Here is a 22,551-nt window from a genome sequence, read left to right on the forward strand (position 1 = left end):
GCCTTTACACATAGTGCCCTTTCCGTATGAAAATGGTCTCTCTTTCTAGCTACCCATAAAGAAATATTTCCCTATATCCAAGAAATCGGCTTCGCAATCGTCAATCAAATTAACCCTAAACTTGAGGATTGCCGCAATCTAACCGGCTGAATTCTATGACGATACCAATGTTGTTCCTTTCCCAATACTTCAATGAGCCTGAAGAGGATCTTTTCTTAACAAGAGTCCAAACCAACTTGTTTATGCCATCTGAAGTCGGAAAATTGCTGTTAACTCATACAATAGACCTAATGTATTTCCTTTCGCAATTCTTTCACATTACGAGCTCCAACGTTGTAGCGGTTCTTGCCTTAATCGGTTTCCATCCGCGCTTGTTTTTCGTGTGGCCGGGCTACAAACACACACACACATCCAGACACACACAACACCATCGCAATGCTAGGTGTGATTACGTAACATCAGGTGTGTAGTGCTAAATTCTAACAAGTGCCGCAGATATGTTTGGTAGAATGAAAAGGTTGAAATTGTTAGTCTACTAGGTTTGTTGTCATGTGACTTACTCCTTCACAAATAATTTAAACCAAGACTGAGAAGTTTTACTACTTTAAACTTTTATTATTCCAATTTAATTTGATTGACGAATGATTATGACAGGGAGAAATATCATTCTTTTATTATGATAAAAACATTTAACTTTTTTATTCGGTATAAGTTTGTCTCAGAAATATAACCACTTTCTATTTAATGAGTATGTTGATAAAATAATGAGAAATTCCATGATTATTAATATTTTCTTAGATAACTTATGGCGTCTTTTTATCTTGGTCTGCTATAATTGCTCAAGTAGCAAAGGGGTAGTCCAATTAAAAACGGCATTACCTTCCAAAACTTAGTTAATTGTAAAATTAATATTTACAAAGTTTGCCTAGTATTCAAAATATGATAAATTGTGGCAACATTTTTTTTTTTATAAAATAGTAATATATCAGTATATTTTCCTTGTCCTTTGAGTATGTAAACATGGCCCGGGCAGGACTTCAGTTCAAAGAAGCAGGAATGAATAACAGTCCTCTCTTCAACTTCATCGTAAGGTGGGCCCTTTTCAACTAAGACCACTAAAGTAAACCTTATATTTTGGTACTTTCATTAAATTCATCAAAACATACATTTAACAATGCAAAAAGATGTTTTAAAAATCACATTAAACATGATTGGTAAATACCGCGGATGCACGGTGGCACTCTTCGCTGTGTAAACCTTTATTCATTCCTGTTTCTTTTAAGTGAACAAATTCCTGACCCTAGCCTGCGATTCCTTCAACAATGTTTTATAAAATAGATTTCAAGACCCTAGGCCCCACGTCGCAATGACAGTATTTATTTTCTTACGCTAAGCCTTGTCCTCTTTTGTGACTCGTAGTCGTAAATAGATATTAAACTAAGATATCTCGCCTATTGTTGTAAAATATGTCTACTTTTTAGGCATAGTCTAAAAATAGGTAAGACACGAGTTAGGCTCAGCAACATATTCGTAATTGAGAGTCAAATACACGATGTTTAAATAAATCTCAATTAATTTGTGTTTGTGGTTATAAAACCGTAGATGGTAACGTTTTGGATAAACTGTTGAGTTCTGTTTGAATGGAGTCGAGTCCACACTCCTTATCAGGGCTGCTTGAAGTTGACTGCCTTTTTGGTTTAATAAGTGGCGTTACGCCCCTCACAAATCGCTGTAAAAGTACACAGAAAAGGGTCATGATTGTATTTTTATTTATTTTTTCCCGAACAAGCATGTAAATTTATGAAATCAGGCTAAATCGTGGTCCTTGACGATATCCAACATTGTTTTAAAGGTAAAAACAACTTTTATGGCGGTTTTAGAGCTTTTAAAGCACTTCTACTCGCAAAGCCTTGCCGTTAATTTTAGAGTTTGAAGAAACACTTTTTGGAGCATGATCTAGCCCGATTTCATAAATTAATTACAATTATAACGCTCAAATTAACTTTAACGAGCATTGAATCCTTGAGCAAAGAAACGAATGAGTCAGAGCCATTTTTAGCGACACATGATTGGCTCGTCAGTAATCGACGGACAATTATAACGCTCAAGTTAAGTTTAAAGACCTTTGAAGAGAACTAATCAATGACCGTAGAAACTAATGAGTCAGAGCCATTTTTAGCGGCATCTGATTGACTCGTTGATTACGCTAGTTCTCAAAGTCACCACTAAATGAAGGTGGCGCTGATCAGGTATAAGGCTAATTCCACCCGAAAGAGAGTCTGGCTACTCCCAAATATATATATAAATGCCTCCACTTGAAAGACCATTCCACCGAACAACCTCACATAGATACTTAACGGGTTTCATGAGCTTATGAAAATTTTTGTTTTACATGCTCTTTCGATTATGAAAGGTCCTATCTTTTAACCTTCATATTTCTTACAAACTTTCTTACCTCTTTCAATGTTCCGGGTGTGATACAAAGGTAGTAAATGACGTAGCAAGGTATCCAGACCATAGATGCAAGGGCAATACCCCAACCCATCATTTGACCCCACAAAGGGTACGTGTAATTGTTTCCGTACTCCAAAGGCTTGTATTGAAATATTGAGAATAGAAAGATTCCCTTTAGGTGATAAAAGTTTCTAATTAGATAAAATTATTTTAAGGATGTTTATTATTAGAACTATAGCGTACTAATGTGATAGCGGGGACAATATACATCCAACTTATCCTGTAGAATAGACTAGGACGTTTCCCTATCATTTCTTCAATATGGTCTCCAAATTTTGTCGAACCTAAAGTAGACAGGAGACGATTAAACAGAGAACCGCTAATTAGTAAAATGTTTAATGGGAGGGTCTTATTATTAGATTTATCTGCAAAATATAATCTGCAAATACGCGATTATGGTAATTTGCGAAAAAAACCATAACTCGACGCCTCGCAAAACCCTCTGCGATACGCACTTCAACCGATTTACTTCTGGTTTTCTTAATGATTTGATTAGTTTAAAACACTAAATCGATTAAAAATATGAAAAGGACTATAGTCTGTCAAACGAAAGAAGAGCCCTGAGAAATTTGTCCAAATTGGTGTCGCCACCATCGACCCCATAGTACTTTATCAACTTGTTTTGTTTTGCCAATTGTCGTCTGTAATATAGTCTGATATTATGTCATTAAAATATATTGCAATGCTAGTTCAACAAATATAAAACTGGTGTCTTGTCGTTAATTTTGTTTTATATTCTTTAATACTCGATCATCGTAAAAAAACCATGAAACATAAACATATTAAATATATATTGCAAAATGTATTGGTTCTATTGCGATTAAGCCTATCTGTTTATAGCAGACTATATTACAGCCGACTATTGACAAAACAAAACAAGTTGATAAAGTACTATGGGGTCGATGGTGGCGACACCAATTTGGACAAATTTCTCAGGGCTCTTCTTTCGTTTGACAGACTATAGCTTTTACCCGGGGCGTCGCTCGCGTGTAATTAGAACTTCCATCAAAATGTTATAAAGAATGGATAGATTTTACTGATGACTAATATTTTTGTAGCACCCTAGAAGTGTAGGCACTCGGCGTTGCCCGTCAGCCCGTCGGGACATTTTTTATAACTTTTATTATTCATTATTCCATAATGAAGGGTTTTTAAACTTCTGGCCGCCATTTGAAAAGATGGCAACAAATCGAACCCAAAAAACCATTCAGCCCGTCTAGAGGAAACCAGTGTATAAAATATTTGCGAAATCGGTTGAAACGCGCGGACTTTGTTGCATAGAGAAGATTGTTTACATTTTTGGGCGCCATTTATTAAGATGGCGGTGGCTTGGAAAATGTTTTTCTTAGTACGCGCCTACTACTTATGAGTAACGTTCCTGCAAATTTTCAGCCTTCTAGGGCAAGCGGTTTGGACTGGGCAGTCAGTCAAGATTTATATAGATATAGACATTATTACCATAAACCCAAAATATTCCAATTGTCTGAAAGAAAACTGTGAAGAGAATTGTAATTCCACTAGCAGCGTTGAAATCCATAAGTTGAAATATGTACATTCCACCCTATATGTCATAATATTTAAATGATTTATATTCCGGCAATTGCATTCTGCATTTAGTGCTTTTAAACTGACCTCGGTCACCATCGGTAATCCCATTAAAAAGAGAGAAACGCATATTATTAGCGTTACTAATTTTCTTCTGGGTCTACATTGTTTAGGATATTCGTCAACTATACCCTGGATTAGAGCTTCAACCGTACAGAACTAATTTTAATAATTAATTAAACAATAATTAGTTGACTTTTAAATTTCAATCTTTATAGGGATAATAGCGTTTAATTTCGACCACCATTAGATTTAAATGCTTGAAAATGTGGAAAATAATAAATACCCTTTGATTAGCTAATGACGTCATAACAGTGTCCCCCTAATGAGGAACTATATCTCTACCTCGCGATAAACATTTGTTCCATAGGCCGTGACAATAGCAATAGTTACGTCATTACTGTGTCATTTTCATAACGTATCGTCAATGATTTTTTAAACCGCAAATTTTAAAAGAGATAATTCTTAAATAATAGGATATATATACGTAAAAGGATGTTTCGATTCCGAAATTTAAACGATCGATTCCGAAATTTAAATGATCGATACCGAAATTTAAATGATCGATACCGAAATTTAAATGATCGATACCGAAATTTAAATGATCGATACCGAAATTTAAATGATCGATACCGAAATTTAAATGATCGATACCGAAATTTAAATGATCGATACCGAAATTTTATGGATCGATACCGAAATATAAAGAATAGATATCGAAATTTAAACGATCGATTCCGAAATTTAAACGATCGATACCGAAATTTAAACGATCGATACCGAAATTTAAACGATCGATACCGAAATTTAAACGATCGATACCGGATTTTCAATAATCGATTCATAAATTTAATGGTGGATTTATACGCTACTATCCCGTAAATAATAAACTTACTTGACTATCAATTCCGAGTATAATAAGCATTAAGAAGAATAATATGGACCATAATGGTGCAATTGGAACTTTAAATAACAAATTGAATTTTTATTGATCATCACTTAATTAGTATTATATCAGTTTAAAAATGACTTACGTTGTATCACAACCTCGGGATAGGCCAAAAAGGCCAGTCCGGGACCCGAACTAACAACATCGGCAACTTCCTTGCCTTGCGTTTCAGCCATGTAACCCAAAACGGAGAATATTACAGTTCCGGCGAATAAACTCGTTAGAGGGTTTATTGCGCACAAAATTAGCGAGTCCCTGTGAATTAAAACTTAAATTTAGAAAAAAAATTAAGGAAAAATTCTTAGAATCAATTTCGAGTTTACCTATAGAAATTATGATGAAACTTGTTATAACTTCCCAAAGTTATGACGGATCCAAATCCGATACCAAATGTGAAGAATACTTGAGTACCAGCAGCTACCCATACCTAAGGGGACACCAAAATTTTGACTCTACTCTTTAAATTAGGTGAAAATTATTCTTCAGTTCCGAACGGCTTGGGGCTCATTTCGTTTGGACATTCGATCCCGTTTCGAAACGATTCTGAACTATATCAAAAATGTTTAGGATCTATTTCTTGGCTCCGAAGGCCGAGATCAATTGTTCACTAAGCTGTTCCGAATCGGGGTAGCTTATTCCGAATCCATATAGCTTTTATACCAAACCGCAGTAGCTTTAATTCCGAATCGGAGTAGCTTTTATATTATTTGTAGCGTCACTTGTCAGTTTTGAAGAAAACCGGGAACCATTCGAGACTGGCGAATAAGTTTCACCTTTCAATGTTTTTTATGGGAATGGTAATTTGGGTTTAATTGGTCATTCTTTTGACCCTTACTTGTTCACCTTTGCTTCTAGTAGACGACTCCAATTAGGGGTTATGTAATATGATAAGCCTTTTCCGGCACCTTGCAGAGTTACGCCACGAAAGAACAATATGGTTAAGATCAAATATGGAAATATCGATGTAAACCACATAATCTGAAATTAATCAAATTTAAATGTTTATGTACTGATTTTGAACTCGTTGAAGTCATGTTAAAACACTTTCTAAACTATAGACCATTTCATTATTGACACCAGAGAGAACTTTACAGTGAGTAGGGGTGCGTCAAGAAGCACCTGCAGAGGCAGTGCGAGTTGGCTAGGCTCCCGTATTGTGAACTCTGGCGTTGCCTCTTGGCGAGTCGGAAGGAACCCCTGCGCGTTGGTTTCTCTACAAGTAATTACGAGAATGGTCTATTCGTGCATTAAGAAATTATCTACCCCATGGATAAGACGGTAACCTAACTTCCCATTTGGTTAGGTAATATTTTGTTTGGGTTAGGTTTTGGTTTAGTTAAGGTTTGGTTAGGTTATACTTTTAGTCCCTCCCCCTTTAAGAGACTTTTTCTGTCAAGACTACTAAGTGTCACCAGGGATAGATGTAATTTTAGAAGCAGAAATGGAACACAGAGTAATCTGGGCGCACGTCAAAGTCCCGGACCCCCTTCCCCGGGACGGGGGGTGGTATGAAAGAAGAGGCGGGTCATACGGAATTTACGAGAGGTATTTCTGTGGGCGCTGCCATAACCTGTCGGCGGCCTTTAGTTACTGGCTGACATTCCCTGTGGTCGAACGCGCTCCGTAGCCTTGGCAGAACAACTCTCCGAAAAGGGGGCGGTAACCTCGTAAGTCCCGTATAGCGACAGAGGTAAAAAGGAATTACGTATTTTTCGCCGTCCCCGTCAGCAACGTCATGAAAACGTGAGCCAACAAGATCATTTAAAATTTTCGTTACGTGTTGGCGGGAGGGGCTATACTGGGCTGAATTTAATACTAATTAGCCGTTCTCCATTCCTGCTTCTAAAATTACATCTATCCCTGGTAATATTTTGCTTTGGGTTAGTTGCATGTTTAGTGAAGGTTAAGTTTGGGTATACTTTTAGCCTCTCCTCATTTGAGAGACTTTTTTCTCAAGACTACCGAGTACTATGCGCCTTTAAGGAATATCAGCTACTTATGAAAGCTTACGTAAATCTCGTATATTCAATTATGAAATGAAACCCCCCCAATTCGCTCGATAATTACCTTCCCGCTATTGTGTAATCCTTTCCAAATGACGAGATAAACCAAAACCCAAGCTACGAACAAATAGAGAGCCAGTTCCCATCGAATGCTACCTAAATCGTGTATACCCGATGTGATTCCCAGTACTCGTCGCCTACAAGACAAAGAAAGAATTAATTAGCTTAGCGTGCTTCTGGAAGCAATTACCACTAGCAAATGTGGATGAGAGGGAAAGTATGACAATGGCCATAGAGCCTGTGTTAAAAAACGCGGACATCAAAGTTTCGCCAATAACTATTTAGTTTACTAGTGACTGATGGACTTGTAAACTCGCGACTGAAAGTAGTTCAGACATTTATGCTCCTTGGTTTAACTATAGCCCTCTCGATCACGCGAATCACGACGCAAGCTGCTCGCGCTAAAGCTAAGTTACCGAGATTTGATTTAAACTTATCTAGTTTTTTGTGCTCTTCTGTTGCTTCGATAACCTTACTTAAATCCATATTATACCTTCAAATACCTTTTAAAACATTACCAGCTACTCTGTCCCGACTACTAACACAAATCGAGGAAGTTCTAGCATACACAATAGCAGACGACGGTAACCGCGTAAACGCGAATTAACACAAGACCTATTTTAAGGGAGTGAACCGGCCCAGTATAGCTACGCCAATAAAACGGTCAACTACGGTGAAACTCTGATGACTCGCGACTTTTGGCCATTTTCATACTTTTCCTCTCATCCCCTTTTGCCACTAGTGAGATTTTAATCCTATCATAAGTTCATAAGATATGTTGGCCATAAGTTTGTCACTGGTTACAAACTGGAGCTTGTAATTTTGAAGTGATTGAAGTAGGTCATAGATTCGAAGTAAAGCAACGCCTGGCGATGCGCTGTCAAAGACTTAGTACAGGCAGGAAGGGATATCTAGTTTACTAGGGAGAAGGTATAAGATGCCTAAGTATTCGCGCGCCATAGTCCCAGTCCCCCTTTCAAAATACAAGGGGGGGATAAAAGAAGGCCGGGCTATTTCGCCTCTCTTCAGTCGGAAATGCGTAACTTTCGTTATTCGCGTCGCGTTGACGTGAGTTTTCAAGAACCAATGAGATGCTGGTTGTAATTTAGAGGCGGGGATTAACTCCGGACCTACATTTGGACTGGAGATAAAGCTAGAAATGTGGCGAATTTATAACTTTTCCCTAGTAAACTAGATATCGCTTCTTGGTACAGACTAATAGGAAGATGGACTGCAAAACCGAGTATGGTCAATTCTCGAACTAGCTCTCGGTAAGTCTCTAGCATTATAAACTTATGCCCCAAGTGATTGCTTAATGCTTACTCCCAGAACTCGACTACGGGAGATGTTGATTTGTCCGTGACGTTGGTGGTGCCGTTTAGAACCAAATCAACGCAATTATCGGAGCTCCATGACGGATCGCAATTCTTCCAAGGTAGAAGACTCGTGAATGAGGACACGAAGTAGATCAAAGTCCACGAGATTATGACGACGTAGTAAAGGTTGTACAGAAATACGATAGTCATCGATGCGTAGCCAATACCTTATACAAATGAAATACCATAACACTTTAGGTTTTCGCATCCAGACGTTTCAATTAAGTGATAAAATCGAAGTTAAATTTCGCTAGCATTTTAGAAAGAGAATTGAAAACCTCTCTTGGTCTGCACCTATTACTTAAGATTAATTTCACTATAAAACACGTGTGAAAAAAAAATATAAATCAGACATGAACTCTGTGTTTGAACTGACTGTCCAAACACTTTCTAATGATTTCATACTTCACAGAATGATTATTTTTTGAAGGACAATACTTGTCTTGGGCATTAAACGTTTCTTAAAAACTATAGATTTTACTGCCGTAAATTACCGATTAAAATTTTGGGATAAATAAAATTACCATTCTGTCGGTAATTTATGGTAATTATTTTTTTCACTTGTAAACCACGTTAAATTGTGAGCACTTCACACCTAGTTTAAGTGCTTTAAACAGCGTCAAAGAAGTGGGAAATTGAGGCAAAACCGGACTTAGAAGTAAAAGTGCATCTTGCAGTTTAGTACCATTAGCTTTACTCAAAACGTTTTTGACTCTGAGCACCAAAATTTGGAATTTTTTTTTTTGGAAAGTTTGGTAGTTTAAGATAGCTAATTAGCGTTTGATATAAGTCGATAATTTACGGTGGTATTTGGTAAGTGGACTTACGTCTCTACTTTTAACCCTTAACGACAAAAAATTCACTGTGAATCTTACCTTTGAATATAGGTACCAGCTCCCAAACACCGATACCACCAGTACTTAAATATTGACCAATGGCTACTTCCATCATAAACATTGGAATCGCACAGAAAACTAGGCATATAAAGTACGGAACCAAAAATGCCCCTGGAATTGTAAAATCATAAACGATCAAAACTTGCTTTAAATGACACTTACATGAAATAGTCGAACCAAATTTTTTCTTGACCTTAAATCATTAATTTCTGCAAAATTTCTACAATCTACAGTGTGTTTCTGATAAGTCAGTCGTAATATAAAGGGTGTGTTCTTTAGGTCAAACTGAGTGGAAAGTGTCAAAGAACATGCAAGGGGGTCTACAACTTTCAGTTACGGAGATATGGAATTCCAAACATTGGCTCAAAAACAAGGAAAATGTGGAGTAATTAGCTTTACCATAAGTATATAAGATACATTCCATAAGTATGACGGAATCTATACTTCGTAATGCTAGAGACTTACAGCTCGAGCTAGTTCGAGAACGACGGAAGCGAGAATTGACTACACTCGAATTTACAGTTCATCTTCTTATTTAGTCTGCATTGCTAAGCATTTGACAGCGCCTCACCAGGCGTCGCTTTACGAGAATCTATGACCTACCTCGCTTACTTCATGACAAACTCTCAGTAACCAGTGACAAACTTATGGAACATATCTTATAAACTTCTGGCTTTGCTTTACCAGCCTATGGGCACTTCTATTTATTTAATAGTAAATTTCTGCTATAGATAAAGGTTCAATGACATTTAGATTGAAGACTGATGTGTCTTCATCCACATGTCTTATTACTATTTCCTTGTGATTAGGGGCCAATCAATGTTTTGGAGCCCAAATGTCGGTAACTAAATATTGTAGACCCCATGTTTTTTGAGTCGTATCAGAAATACCAAGTACAGTTAATAATGCTCAAATTGCATGCATAATTAACCATACGTTCATAAGGTATGTTCCATAAGTTTGTCACTGGTTACTTAGAGCTTGTCATGAAGTGACGTAGGGGAAAAGTCATAGATTCTCGTAAAGCGACGCATGATGAGGCCTTGTCAAAGGTTTAGGACAGACTAAATAATAATAAGATGGAAGTCTGCAAAATTAACCACCGAGTGTAGACAATCAATTCTCGCTTGTCGTTCTCGAACTAGCTCGAGCTGTAAGTCTCTAGCATTGCGAAGAATGGGCAGTGTCATACTTATGGAACATATCTTATAAACTTATGTTTTAACTAACACACCCTGAGAAGATTACGTCGTTTTTAGTCATGAAAGGCTCGCAAACATTTTAGAATTATTAATTATTGATTCTATCAGTTTTAGCAGTAATGATTGATTTTAAACCCAAGAAACATATAACTGTAATATTTATCTGATGGAACGTAAATATCGAATCTACTAACTTGCATTTACGTAACATATCACTTTGTACCATAAGTCAACATACCTCCTCCATACTCGTAGCATAAATATGGAAACCTCCAAACGTTCCCGAGTCCTACGGCGTAGCTGATGCAACTGAATAGAAAGTCCATTTTTCCGACCCATTCCCCGCGTTCGGGTATATCCTCGTCAACGGACGATGTCGTGGTACTTTCCGTTGCATTTACGCAATTTATTTTAGCCAAATACAATTCGGACTCGCTGGGCAATCCTGAAGAAGTCTTTTTCTTTTTCAAATCGGACGACATCCTTCTCGATATCTTGCTCCAAGCGTTTCTGAAGATTTTTTTGTTTGGTTTAATTTGAGTGGATAAAAGAGAAGTTATTTTTAGACGCAACTGGTTACCAAGGCAACCTTTTCCGTGTGTATTACTCCCAAAGGGATATTCAGGGTCAATTTCTCTAAATCATCCCAACTTAAGCCCGTCGTACGTACGTGCGACTCGCTGCAGATTTATTGTTGTATGCCTATCCATAACCTTAAAGGGAGTGTGAAGGCTTATAACTAATTTATTTAATTCGACTTAGAAAGGTAAAATAGGCTTAAAACCGTAATATAACTCATCAAAATAATTGTGTTGATTTTTAACAGTTTTTAAAGTTGTTGACATTGTAAATAAAAGATCTTAAGTTAAAGGCCGACTTTCAGTGAAAAGGGTTCTATCGAACTGAAAACCGAGTGCTCATCGAGACTAACAATGGAGGAACCGTGGCGATTTTCGAATCCCCACTGGGGTAAAAGTTGGATAGGTTTTAGCTAACTTAAAGTCGTGCAATGTGGTTCTAGCGAACTGAAGATGAGCAATAGAAATACTTTAAATCTTTTTCTTCCTGAATAGACCTTTTCGATGTAAAAAGGGGGGTAGGCAACCCTCGATATTGGGACATACAAGGGGGTTTATACATTGCCATCCGTCTCTGCGCACTCTCATAGTACAAAATTACTACAGCGCAAGCGCCAAAAAGTGAGATTTAAGGCGAAAGTTTTACCCCTGTATCTTTCCCTCTTAGTTGCATCGAAATGGTCCATTTTTGTTTTCCTCTGAAGGAAATTCTCTATTGTGTATCATCAGTTCGCCAGAACCACATTGCACCCGGCTTTAAGTTTGCTAGAACCCTTCCAACCTTTGCCCCAATGGGAATTCGAAAATCAGCACGGTCGCTTCATTGTTAGTCTCGATGCTCGGTTTGAAGTACGCTAGAACCCTTTTCTCTGGAAGTCGGCCTTTAATTAGACCAAGAAGTGATATCTAGTTTATTAGGGAGAAGGTATAAGATGCCTAAGTATTCGCGCGCTATAGTCACAGTCCCCCTTTCAATATACAAGGGGGGACGTAAAAGGAGGCCGAACTATTTCGCCTCTCCTCAGTCGGAAATGCATAATTTTCGTCATTCGCGTCGCGCTGACGTGAGTTTTCAAGAACCAATGAGATGCTGGTTGTAATTTAGAGGCGGGGATTAACTCCGAACCTACGTTTAGATTGGAGATATAGAAGCTGGAAATGCGGCGAATTTATACCTTGTAACCGATAAACTAGATATCACTTCTTGATTAGACCATTACTTAGCGCTGATTATTAGTCACACAATGCCATATCTTTACTTATAAATTTATATATACATTTTTAAATTTCAGTGCGCTTTAAATACTAGCCTTGAAAGTGGATATACTCCAGTCTTTGAACCTTCAAGAACTTTATTACAACCATTACAACTCCAGACTTTGAAGTCGTTATTCTTTAATACTCGCATTACAATTAAGTAATATTAACTGAGCATAAATTTTAATATAGGTGCCCGACAGACTTTATTCCCTATAGAAAGGTCATTATTCTTTTTTTTTTCCCATGAAGATAGCGAGGAAATTAAACCTTGTTTCCATAGTAACGCGATACGTTTAGAACGAGTTTCGTCACATCTCAACAAGTGGACGAAATAGGCGGATATTGCAGCTTTTCATTTAGATTGACAATAGCAAAGTGTTTTGGACGCGTTTCGTTAAGAGTTATTCTTGCAATGGCTGGCGTGAAGTCAGATCTAATTTAGGTCAAGTTTGATTTCCCTCATTGAAGCGAATTTGAATTGTACCTTATATGTCACCAGGAATGCGTAGATTTTTTTCTACTTGCGATCGTTAAAGGGTCTGTAAAGTAGTCGGCGGACCGTTGGATTCTTTTATGAAAAAGTTGTTATTAACGTCACAATCCCCCCGGGGGTAAGCAAAACATAAGTCTTTCCTTCTAGCAAACCAATCACAAGAGAGATCTGACATCAATGATTGTAGAGGGTCGGGTGACTTTTTCAAAAAATAAAATTCAACGGCCCACCGATTTTTTTACAGTCCCTTTGATTTGATATTTTCTGGGCTTTTTTGCTTGAATTAATGGGGGATGAAGAATCCGTCACCCCTGACGTCACAACTAAAGGGGTTGAACTTAGAAGCCATGTGGCACTGACGTAGCTACCTATCCGCGAAGAACCCGATTGTAAACAAGTTATCTTTGCGTTGTGTTAATTAGTAAACCTAGGGTAAATAGCCAATGAAACGCGAAGAAGGAGCAAGCGGTTTAATAAAGTTTTAAGCCGCTCCCTTTACATTCAATCAGATATTGTTATGGGGTCTATGACTTCTTAAAGATTCCAAGTAGAAGAAATCTATGTATTTCTGATACAGCTTATCGTATCTAGGCAAATTTTGTGGGAATAGCTAGACTAATCATTATGCATAACAAATTTTACCTCGCGAATAATTTATCTCGCTGCCATACAACTACGGCGTTACCACTTATAAGTTCACCTAATTTTTCCCTTATCTGTCCGGGAAGCATTCCTGCACCCACACCTACTGAACTGACATCCGCATACTCAAACAACACATTACACTATTATATTTATATTTTTAAGGCAAGGGCTGTTGCACTCTAGATTGGCAAAAGAGGGAGAAGAGTCATGACGAGAGGAAGTTTATAAAGATTATCACCAACTTGAAAATAAAATTGATTTTCCTAGAACTTGAGATTATCTTCGGTTTCGAAATATTACGTATATTTGGTTTCTTATCTAACGTCGCCTGGGCTGCATGCTAATGATACTCTTAAGAGATTGCAAAGTTTCACTTTATATCCGAAAAAACGTGATCTCAAAAATTCCATTGACTGATATCTTGAACTTTACGGCTTTTGAAATTTTAGCACCCAGATTAAACTATCACTCACGAATTAAAGAAATTAACTATGTACCATGCGTTATAAAAAATCGTAACATAGAAGATTTAGTGATATAATTACTGCCGAAAAATTTCTGTTGAAATCTTGCCAACAATCCACCTTTTTTAGATTTCGGGCTAGAAAAATTTATACGGAGACACCGTCTGGCTGGTTGGCCGGGTGGTTGTTTTTTATGTGGCCCGAAGTTAACCGAATAGCCCCTTCCAAAAAGTTTGACTGCCTTGTGCATCTTGTTGTTTAAGTTCTTCGCGCATGCGCACTTGGAGCTAAAAAACGTCATATCTACATTGTGAACTAGGCTATGCGGGGAATCTACTTCCTGTTTGTACGAAGAACTGAACTGACTCAGACTAAGAACATTTTTTCAAAACTTTTTGGAAGGGGCTATTGGAAATATTGCTACTTAACTTTTACTGTTTAGTTTAGCCGATATTACTCGTAGATAAAGTTGTAAATGACTCTTTCTAGCAGCAAACACTTATATTCTACAAACCAAGGGATATACAATCTGTTATATAAAGCTGTGGCTAATATCAAGCTCATCATCCGTCAAATAGAGCTCTTCTGGGCATGCGTGAATTTCGTAGCGTTATCAGTGCACTGGGAATGGCCATAGGCCGTTAAGTTCAATCTATCCGTCGACTCCGACGTCGAGTCGTTCCACGCTTTTTAGTGATGTTGCCCTATTACTACTCCAGAAAATAGTGACAATACTACTTGAAAATATAGTTCTTGACACGCCCCTACATATCAGATTGTATATCCCTTTAATACTGGATAGGGTCGGTAAAGTGTTTAGAGTTGTTAACACTGTTTGAAAGGTGCAAGCAACTATACGATAAGTATTACCCAGACATGATTCTAAATGATCTACATACGAGACCTCCTTCATAGTTTGTACCGACTAGTAGAGTCACCCCACGTCTATTCCCAAAAATATGAACTGAAATAGTTAACCGTGAAATTTCATAATCAATGGCGATTGCCACAGAGAGCAAGAATGGACGAGAGAAAAATATTTAGGATACCAATCACGCATGTTTGATAACTCGCGTTTTTATATCCGTTTAATATTGCTTAAATCAACCGATTTAGGAGAATATAGATTAAAATTAATATTGGTAGTAAGGATATAAAATTATTAACTAATTGTAGGTAGGTGAGAACTAACTAGTTGGGACACGTTAAAATCTAAATTCGAGTGGTAACCAAAAGCTCAAATACGCCTTGACCATCTTGTTTTAAGGAAAAAATGCTCAAAATCACAATATCATATTGGATATTTTATTTTATTGACCTTTTTTGAAGGGGTAATGACGCCTGTCAACTGTTTTTATGGATCCTGTATCTTTAAAACAGGCCTAATTTATCAGAGATTATTTTTTCAAAGCAATTAGTTAATTAGAAGAAGCAGTTAAAACACAGTATCAAAGCTGATTATGAGAAATACAGGGCTTCAAAGGACTCCGACTAATTAGAAAGTTGATCAATCTGTAACGTATCAGACTCAGTGTTGACAAACACAACAATATGTATCAATACGCGTCAGTTTTCTTTATTGCGTCAGAGCACGCTTGAACAGAGCTCATTGGTTCAAATCACCTGAAACCTTTAATATCATAACTATTTGCATAACTTCGTTAGATATGTTCCATAAGTTTGTCACTGGTTACAAACTGGAGCTTGTCATGAAGTGACGTACGTCATAGATTCGAGGTAAAGCGACGCCTGGTGAGGCGCTGTCAAAGGCTTAGTACAGACTAAATAGGAAGATGGACTGCAAAATTAACCAGCGAGTGTAGTACTTCAATTCTCGCTTGCCGTTCACGAACTAGTTCTCTGTAAGTCTCTAGCATTTCGAAGTATAGTTAGTGCCATACTTATGGAATATATCTTATAAACTTATGCTATTAGGGCTGGAAAAAACCCTTTCCTTAAAAAATTAATAAAACGGATAAGTAGTCTACTAAAACCAATTATCTTTTTAGGTTAGATTAATTGGTACTTCAAGTAATGAGAGTTCACGAGTTTCATGGCGTCAATATTGACATAATTAGACTTTAATGTTATTAGATTAATATTATCTGGCTGTCACGTCAATAGACAAATATTCAACCAATTAGGCTGAATAGCTACACAGTGTTGCTTCATTTTAAGAAATACATAACCTTGTTTTTTAACGTATTTGAATAACGGAAGTTGGGAAGGTCAGTCTTATATATTCATTGTTAACTGAACTATTGCTATAAATATCTTCAGAGTGATCTTAAACAACAGGAAAGACAGAACTTATACATATCAAATTGTTAAAGCAATACTTAAGCTGTTATGACGTCACGATCTACTGAACTTTTCCACAGTTAAAACTCATCATCAATAGTTAAACGGACTACTTTGTTTGCCGTTTTTCAAATAACAAAACAAACTTAAAGCAAGTTCTTCTGTGGTTTAGTTTAAAGAAGTGCCACTAGATGCTTCCTATTTAGTCTGCATTACTAAGCCTTTGACAGTGCTTCACCAGGCGTAACTTTACGAGAATCTATAACGTTTCACCTACGTCACTTCATGTCAAGCTCTCAATAACTAGTGACAAACTTATGGTACATAACTCATGAACTTATGATAAGACTATCAAATTGTCGAAATTAAATTTTAAATTGGGAATTTATTCGAATATATTACATTTACAGAGGACTTTACTCAATTTTTCAGCTTAAAAAATAAAAACACACATAATTATTATGTTATTTCTTGCGATAATGTTCGTACTAAAAATAGAATGTATTATTCTACTTATTCCATAAAATTACGTTAGGAATATGATATGACGTTTTATAAAAATAGCCTCGTCATAGAAAAATCAGTCTGAAAATCAAAATTCGCCAACAAAGACGAATTGAAGTTAAATTCCGTTATATTGAGCTGTCATTGTCTGCTACTTAAGCAAATAATAAATTTTACCTTCAAATTCGCGCACAAATTTTAACCAATTTCATCTAATTCCAAATATTTTAAAGGAGCCATGCCCGAGGGGCCCGCCACTCTTCAATTGGTGTACACGCTTCAATGCTCTTGAATGTAGTACTAAAGGCATTAGGCGTTAATTTTAAAAGCTTTATCCTTAATTATGGCCCAATAAAAGCAGGATATATCCTTGAGACATTCTTAATTGATAATTATAGATTTTAGGTTAGGTGATTCGGTTTGCCAGCGTACTAGCGTATTCATACGCAAGTTTCCCCCTATTATACCACAGGGTGGCAGTAAATACGTGAACCAGCGAGACAGCATAAAATACTGATTAACTAGGGTCTAAATGAGATTTAACCAGCTGCATAAAATACTAATTAAATAAGGTCTAAATGAGATTTAATTTAGTGTGTGTTCATACTTTCGTTAATGAAATGATTTAAATTTTAAGATGCACTAACAGGCTCTTTTCAAAAGGTGGCTTGATTTAAGGTTTAAGTCAGAACACCCGGTAAATGGATCCAAAGACCTTAGGTAGGACTTCAACGTTACCAGTCCATCAAATCGCTTTCATCTTGAAGCCATATCTAATGTCTTTGTTTGCCACATACCCATTAATGTCTCGTTTTAAGAAATACAAAGTGGACAAACAGTCCATTTTACCACCAACGTTTGAAATGGTCTACTTATGTAAAAATAATTAAGCCTATAATAAGTTTAGTCTACTCTTAGATGGCGTTGTAGAGGTTCTATAGCAAGTGGATGTTGCGGAAGTTCTAAAAATAGGTTCGTACCCAAAAGAACTGATCTGAATCCAACCGAAAACTTGTTACTTTCCTCCTCAATCAGAGGTTATTAAAAGAAGGGAATATGATAGTGATTAGCCCCTCGGATTTGCCTCGATTTATTTTTAAAACTGTTCTTAAACAACAGGACTGAAAGTCAAGAAAAAAATTATAAAAAAAAAAGTTTCTTCGGAACAGTTGGAACCAATTCTAAAGAAGAGAGATGGAAGAAGCATGTTTAAAAACAAAAAAAAAGTTCTTTTGGAAAATTTCCAAGTCAGTTTATAGAGGTTAAAGCTTTTTCGAAATATTCTTTTAACAACAATTTCTGTTAAATTGTGTTTAGAATTTTAAAGAGAGATTTTTTTTCCACCCAAAGAATCAATAATATTTCAAATTGAAAGTATCTATTTATTCGAGAATCTAGAGATACCAACTTGAATTTAATAATTAAGTAAATAGCAAAGCCTTTTAACACAATTAAACTAATACTTTGATCGTTTGAACGCTAGAATTAGTGATAGCACTTTTCCTAAAGATTTTCAATGCTTCCCTCTAAATTTCTTGATAATTCGACTAGGCCCATATTTTAATTGGAAATAATTTTAATTGGGGAATGTCATATCTTTCGACTTTGATTAGTCTCTGAAACCCTCAATTAACGAGACATTGATAAACTTGTTTCTTATCGATTAAAAGAGGCTTGATTGAACCTTGGAGAAAAAAATTAAAATGGTTCAGGCTTAATTTTTAATCAAATGTTGAACATTCTAAAATACATTTTCCTAATAGTTTACTGCAATATTTATGCCAATTTCTTCCTATTTCATCCTAAATTTTACATTAATTTCTTTCTAAATTTTACACCAACTTTATCCAAAATTTTACACCAATTTTATCTTAACATTTACACTAATTTTATCCTAATTTTTACACTAATTTTATCCCAAATTTTACACCAATTTTATCCCAAATTTTACACTAATTTAATCCTAGATTTTACACTAATTTTATCCTAAATTTTACACTAATTTTATCCTAAATTTTACACTAATTTTATCCTAAACTTTACACCAATTTCATCCTAAACTTTACACCAATTTCATCCTAAATTTTACACTAATTTTATCCTAAATTTTACACTAATTTTATCCTAAATTTTACACTAATTTTATCCTAAACTTTACACCAATTTTATCCCAAATTTTACACTAGTTTTATCCCAAATTTTACACTAATTTTATCCTAAATTTTACACTAATTTTATCCTAAACTTTACACTAATTTTATCATAAACTTTACACCAATTTCATCCTAAATTTTACACCAATTTCATCCTAAATTTTACACCAATATATTCCTAAATTTTACACCAATATATTCCTAAATATTTCACCAATTTTTTCCCATCTTTCCCTAATTTCTTCCTATTTTATCCTAGAAATTTAGGAAAATTTCCTGATACATTTCCACATATATCAAGATAAAAATCCGTATCTTTCATTTAAAGCAATTTAATTTTTAACTGGTTAACACTGCCTTCAATATATTTAGAAAAAAAACAATTGTGTAGACCATTTATTTTATCAAAAAATATTTATTTAAGAACTAGACCTATGTCTATTAAGTTTAAAAAATTGTTTGCAACTCAGTCTAAAAAATACATTTTCAAAATATTTTGAATTAAAAATCACCCGCATAATCTGGTAATGGCGTAAAAAAACTATTTTTGACATTTTCCTGTTTTCGAAGAATTTTTTCAAACTATAATAAAATGCGTGAAACTATGCCAAGGTTAGCTGTCAAACTGTTACGAAGCTTAAATTATGCAGTAATTAAATTCTTTATTCCGAGTACTCGTTATTTCCGAAAATTAATTACTGGATAACTCTAATTAATATAATTGCTTATTAGTTACTTTATAAACAGCAATTAGAGTTGTTGCCAATTTTCTTTAAACGTTTTAATTGAATATTTTGGGTGAGTTTATGATTTTAATATTTTTTTTTTCAATCAAACGCCATTTAAAATGGTTGTCTAAGTATTTAAATTCCCTATGAAGGCATTATTTATGCCATTGCAGTTACAAATGTAGTTTGTTTCTACAATTCGTAGAAAAATTCAAGTGCTTAGGTTAAAATATTGTTCAATAGTGTCAGTATCCATGAAAATTAAGGCATTGAGATTTCGGCAGCATAATCTAGTGTTTAAGGCGCTTGGGTGCAGCAGCTAGCTACTTTTAAAACAAAGGGCAGCTCCGTTGGTGCCACTTAAAGATGCCTATGCCTTTTCTACTACACAGTGGCTAAGCTTGCTAAAGGCTAGTTAAGCCAAAGAAAGGGACCAATGGGACTTGGTGCATTAGATCTGATTGGTTCCTGTCTTTGGCAAGAAAAAATTCTTGTCCAGAAGATTATCCAGAATGCTAGGGGTGATAATTAAGACATCTGTTGCTTTACGTAATGAAAGTAAACTGCTGTAAAATCTGCGCTTTTGCATTTTTTTTTTTAAATATATTCTAAAAATGTCCAGGGTTCATTGCAACCTAAGCCGTAAGTGTTTATTTATTTTAATTAAAATCAGAAAATGATAAAATTTTGTGTACGACCGTTACGACGGGCTTATTACAACCTTAAACTTTGTAAAAGCACTGCCTTCCTTAACTGAGGAAATTGACCACCGCTAAAAAGTCTCAAAAGCTGTCCTTTTGACTTCGTTTTAAAGTTCAAATACGAATTGAATCATTTAGGCCTATTGGCTTAAAAATGCCTAACGTTTAATGAATTTTGTTTTTTAGTACGAAGGGATTTTTAAAATTAAATAACTCCATAAAAAGAGCTAATTACGTCACAAGTATCAATAGGTTCATATATACAGGGTGTTTCTGATAAGTCTGGTGGCATAAATTAAGGGGGATGTTCTTTGGCAAATCGAATTTGAGTCGAAAATGTTCTATACTTCTATCGTCGTTTTGCCACAAGGGACACCCTGTTTTGAAGTTAAGATTAGAGTATTTTACGGATTACCTCTTAAATTTAATTAAGAGATTTAGACAATGATTTCTAGTTAAATTAAGGGGTCATCCCTAAAACACCCATCAAATCATATCTCGAAAACAGGGTGTCCCTTGTGGCAAAATGGCGATAGAAGTATAGAACATTTTCGACTCAAAATCGGTTTCCCAAAGAATATCCCCCTTAATTTATGGCAGACTTATCAGAAATACCCTGTATATTCATATCATTCTAAAAGCTATACGTAGACGTAAAAAAATTGCCAAACAGCAGAATTAAGTTCGGTATGTCTAGCACATTCTACTTCGATGAAATTCAAAGCAAGCCTTAAAATATTTTTTCTAAATTTAAAAATGAGACTAACTTTAAAGTTAAGAGTTCAGCAATTTTAAAATGGCTAGCAACTACATACGGTTATAGCCTTGAAATTTTAAGCCAATAAACATTTACGTTGCATTTCTACCTTACAGTGCTTCAATATTATACATAAAATTTTCGTTAACAGAAATAATTTTACAAATCCTTTAAAAATAATAATAAAATTTACCCCCATAACTTTCGCAGATGCATTATTTAAAACTTGAGAAATATCAAGGATACATAGACATAGTTTTCAGACTATGAGAATTGATACCATTTACACCAGGAGGCCAAGCTACTTGGCGGAAAAAAAGTACAGTACCAAATAGCTTAGCTTCCTGGTGTAAATGTTATCAATCCTCCTTGTCAGAAAACAATGTATATTTTTAGCGGTCGCAACAAGCACTTAGCGTATATTAAATCCCTTAGTCAGAAAAGGCAATATAAATAAACTGCAAATGCAAGAAAAAAACATCAAGAAAAACACTTACCCAAATATATAATTAACAACTTTTTAAAGCCGATAATTGAACATTGTCCAGCAAACTTGAATAAATGATAACTTCACCACTAATCGCTGTTAAGTTTCCCGAACTTCAAACGCAAATAACCAGAGCAAAATATAAAGTAAACTAGTAAATATATTTAGACTAAGAAAACAGTAGTATCCTAGAAACCTATTTCAAACTTCCTTTTAAAAATTATACTATAACTTTTAACTCAATTCAAAGTTGATAAATTTAAAAGTCGTCTCCAAGACATCCGGCCTAACAGAATCTAACTTTATTTATAATAACAATCGAGCTTTGATTTTCTACGTGCCAGGAAGACAACACTCAGTCGTACAATCTAAACAATACAGTTGTGTTGTATTATTTGTGGAAGCTGTTACGTCGTCTAGAATTCTAGCTAGCTCTATAGAGATCTATGCAACTAGTGGTTGCTTTGCTGCTAGTTCGGTAAATGATCAAACTCTCCCAGAGACGCAGACAGACCTGTCTTTGGAAGGAAGATGTTGCTCCAAGAGAGAAACGGAGAGAGAGAGAAAGAGAGAGGAATATTGGAGCATGCGCACTAAGATTGTCTTTGAAATCAAATTATTGTTTTATTTTGTTTTTTTGCGCTTGGAAAAATTTATATTTTCGATAACTTCTCTCAAACTCCGACAAAAAAAAAACCATTTCGAGTAATTTGGTTTTATACGATTGGTTGATAACAGAGTGGAAATTTTATATTCTTTAAAGGCCAACTTTCATCGAAAAGAGTTCTAGCGAACTGAAAACCGAGCATTGAGTCTAACAATGGAGCGACCGTGCCGATTTTCGAAGCCCCGCTGGGGTAAAAGATGGAAGGGTT

The 22,551-nt window shown here is 35.6% G+C and overlaps 1 protein-coding gene across 1 annotated transcript; it reads right to left on the bottom strand.

The window, feature by feature from the left end:
- Positions 1 to 465: 465 nt before the first annotated feature.
- Positions 466 to 22,185, bottom strand: LOC149679567 (sodium- and chloride-dependent GABA transporter 1-like). The gene is made up of 14 exons (XM_089835355.1): positions 21,687 to 22,185; positions 10,844 to 11,115; positions 9,383 to 9,514; positions 8,455 to 8,674; positions 7,136 to 7,268; positions 5,912 to 6,046; positions 5,392 to 5,495; positions 5,154 to 5,323; positions 5,015 to 5,082; positions 4,147 to 4,278; positions 3,973 to 4,075; positions 2,698 to 2,798; positions 2,456 to 2,626; positions 466 to 1,729 (listed from the first exon to the last, which is right to left on the bottom strand). Exons 2-14 carry the CDS (start codon positions 11,085 to 11,087, stop codon positions 1,589 to 1,591), a joined length of 1,854 nt encoding a protein of 617 aa, XP_089691481.1. The 5' UTR covers positions 11,088 to 11,115; positions 21,687 to 22,185; the 3' UTR covers positions 466 to 1,588.
- Between the last annotated feature and the right edge of the window lie 366 nt (positions 22,186 to 22,551).

Source organism: Phalangium opilio, unplaced genomic scaffold (genome assembly GCF_054372755.1).
Source record: "Phalangium opilio isolate 3A_F unplaced genomic scaffold, DU_Popi_V2 ptg000041l_1, whole genome shotgun sequence".
Lineage (NCBI taxonomy): Eukaryota > Metazoa > Arthropoda > Arachnida > Opiliones > Phalangiidae > Phalangium > Phalangium opilio.

Coding starts and splice junctions, on each gene's coding strand:
- LOC149679567 (XM_089835355.1), bottom strand. CDS start 11,087: ATGTCGTCCGATTTGAAAAAGAAAAAGACTTCTTCAGGATTGCCCAGC. Junction 6,047..7,135: donor GATTACACAATAGCGGGAAG/GTAATTATCGAG, acceptor GATTAATTTCAG/ATTATGTGGTTTACATCGAT. Junction 4,279..5,014: donor TACTCGGAATTGATAGTCAA/GTAAGTTTATTA, acceptor TATTAAAATTAG/TTCTGTACGGTTGAAGCTCT.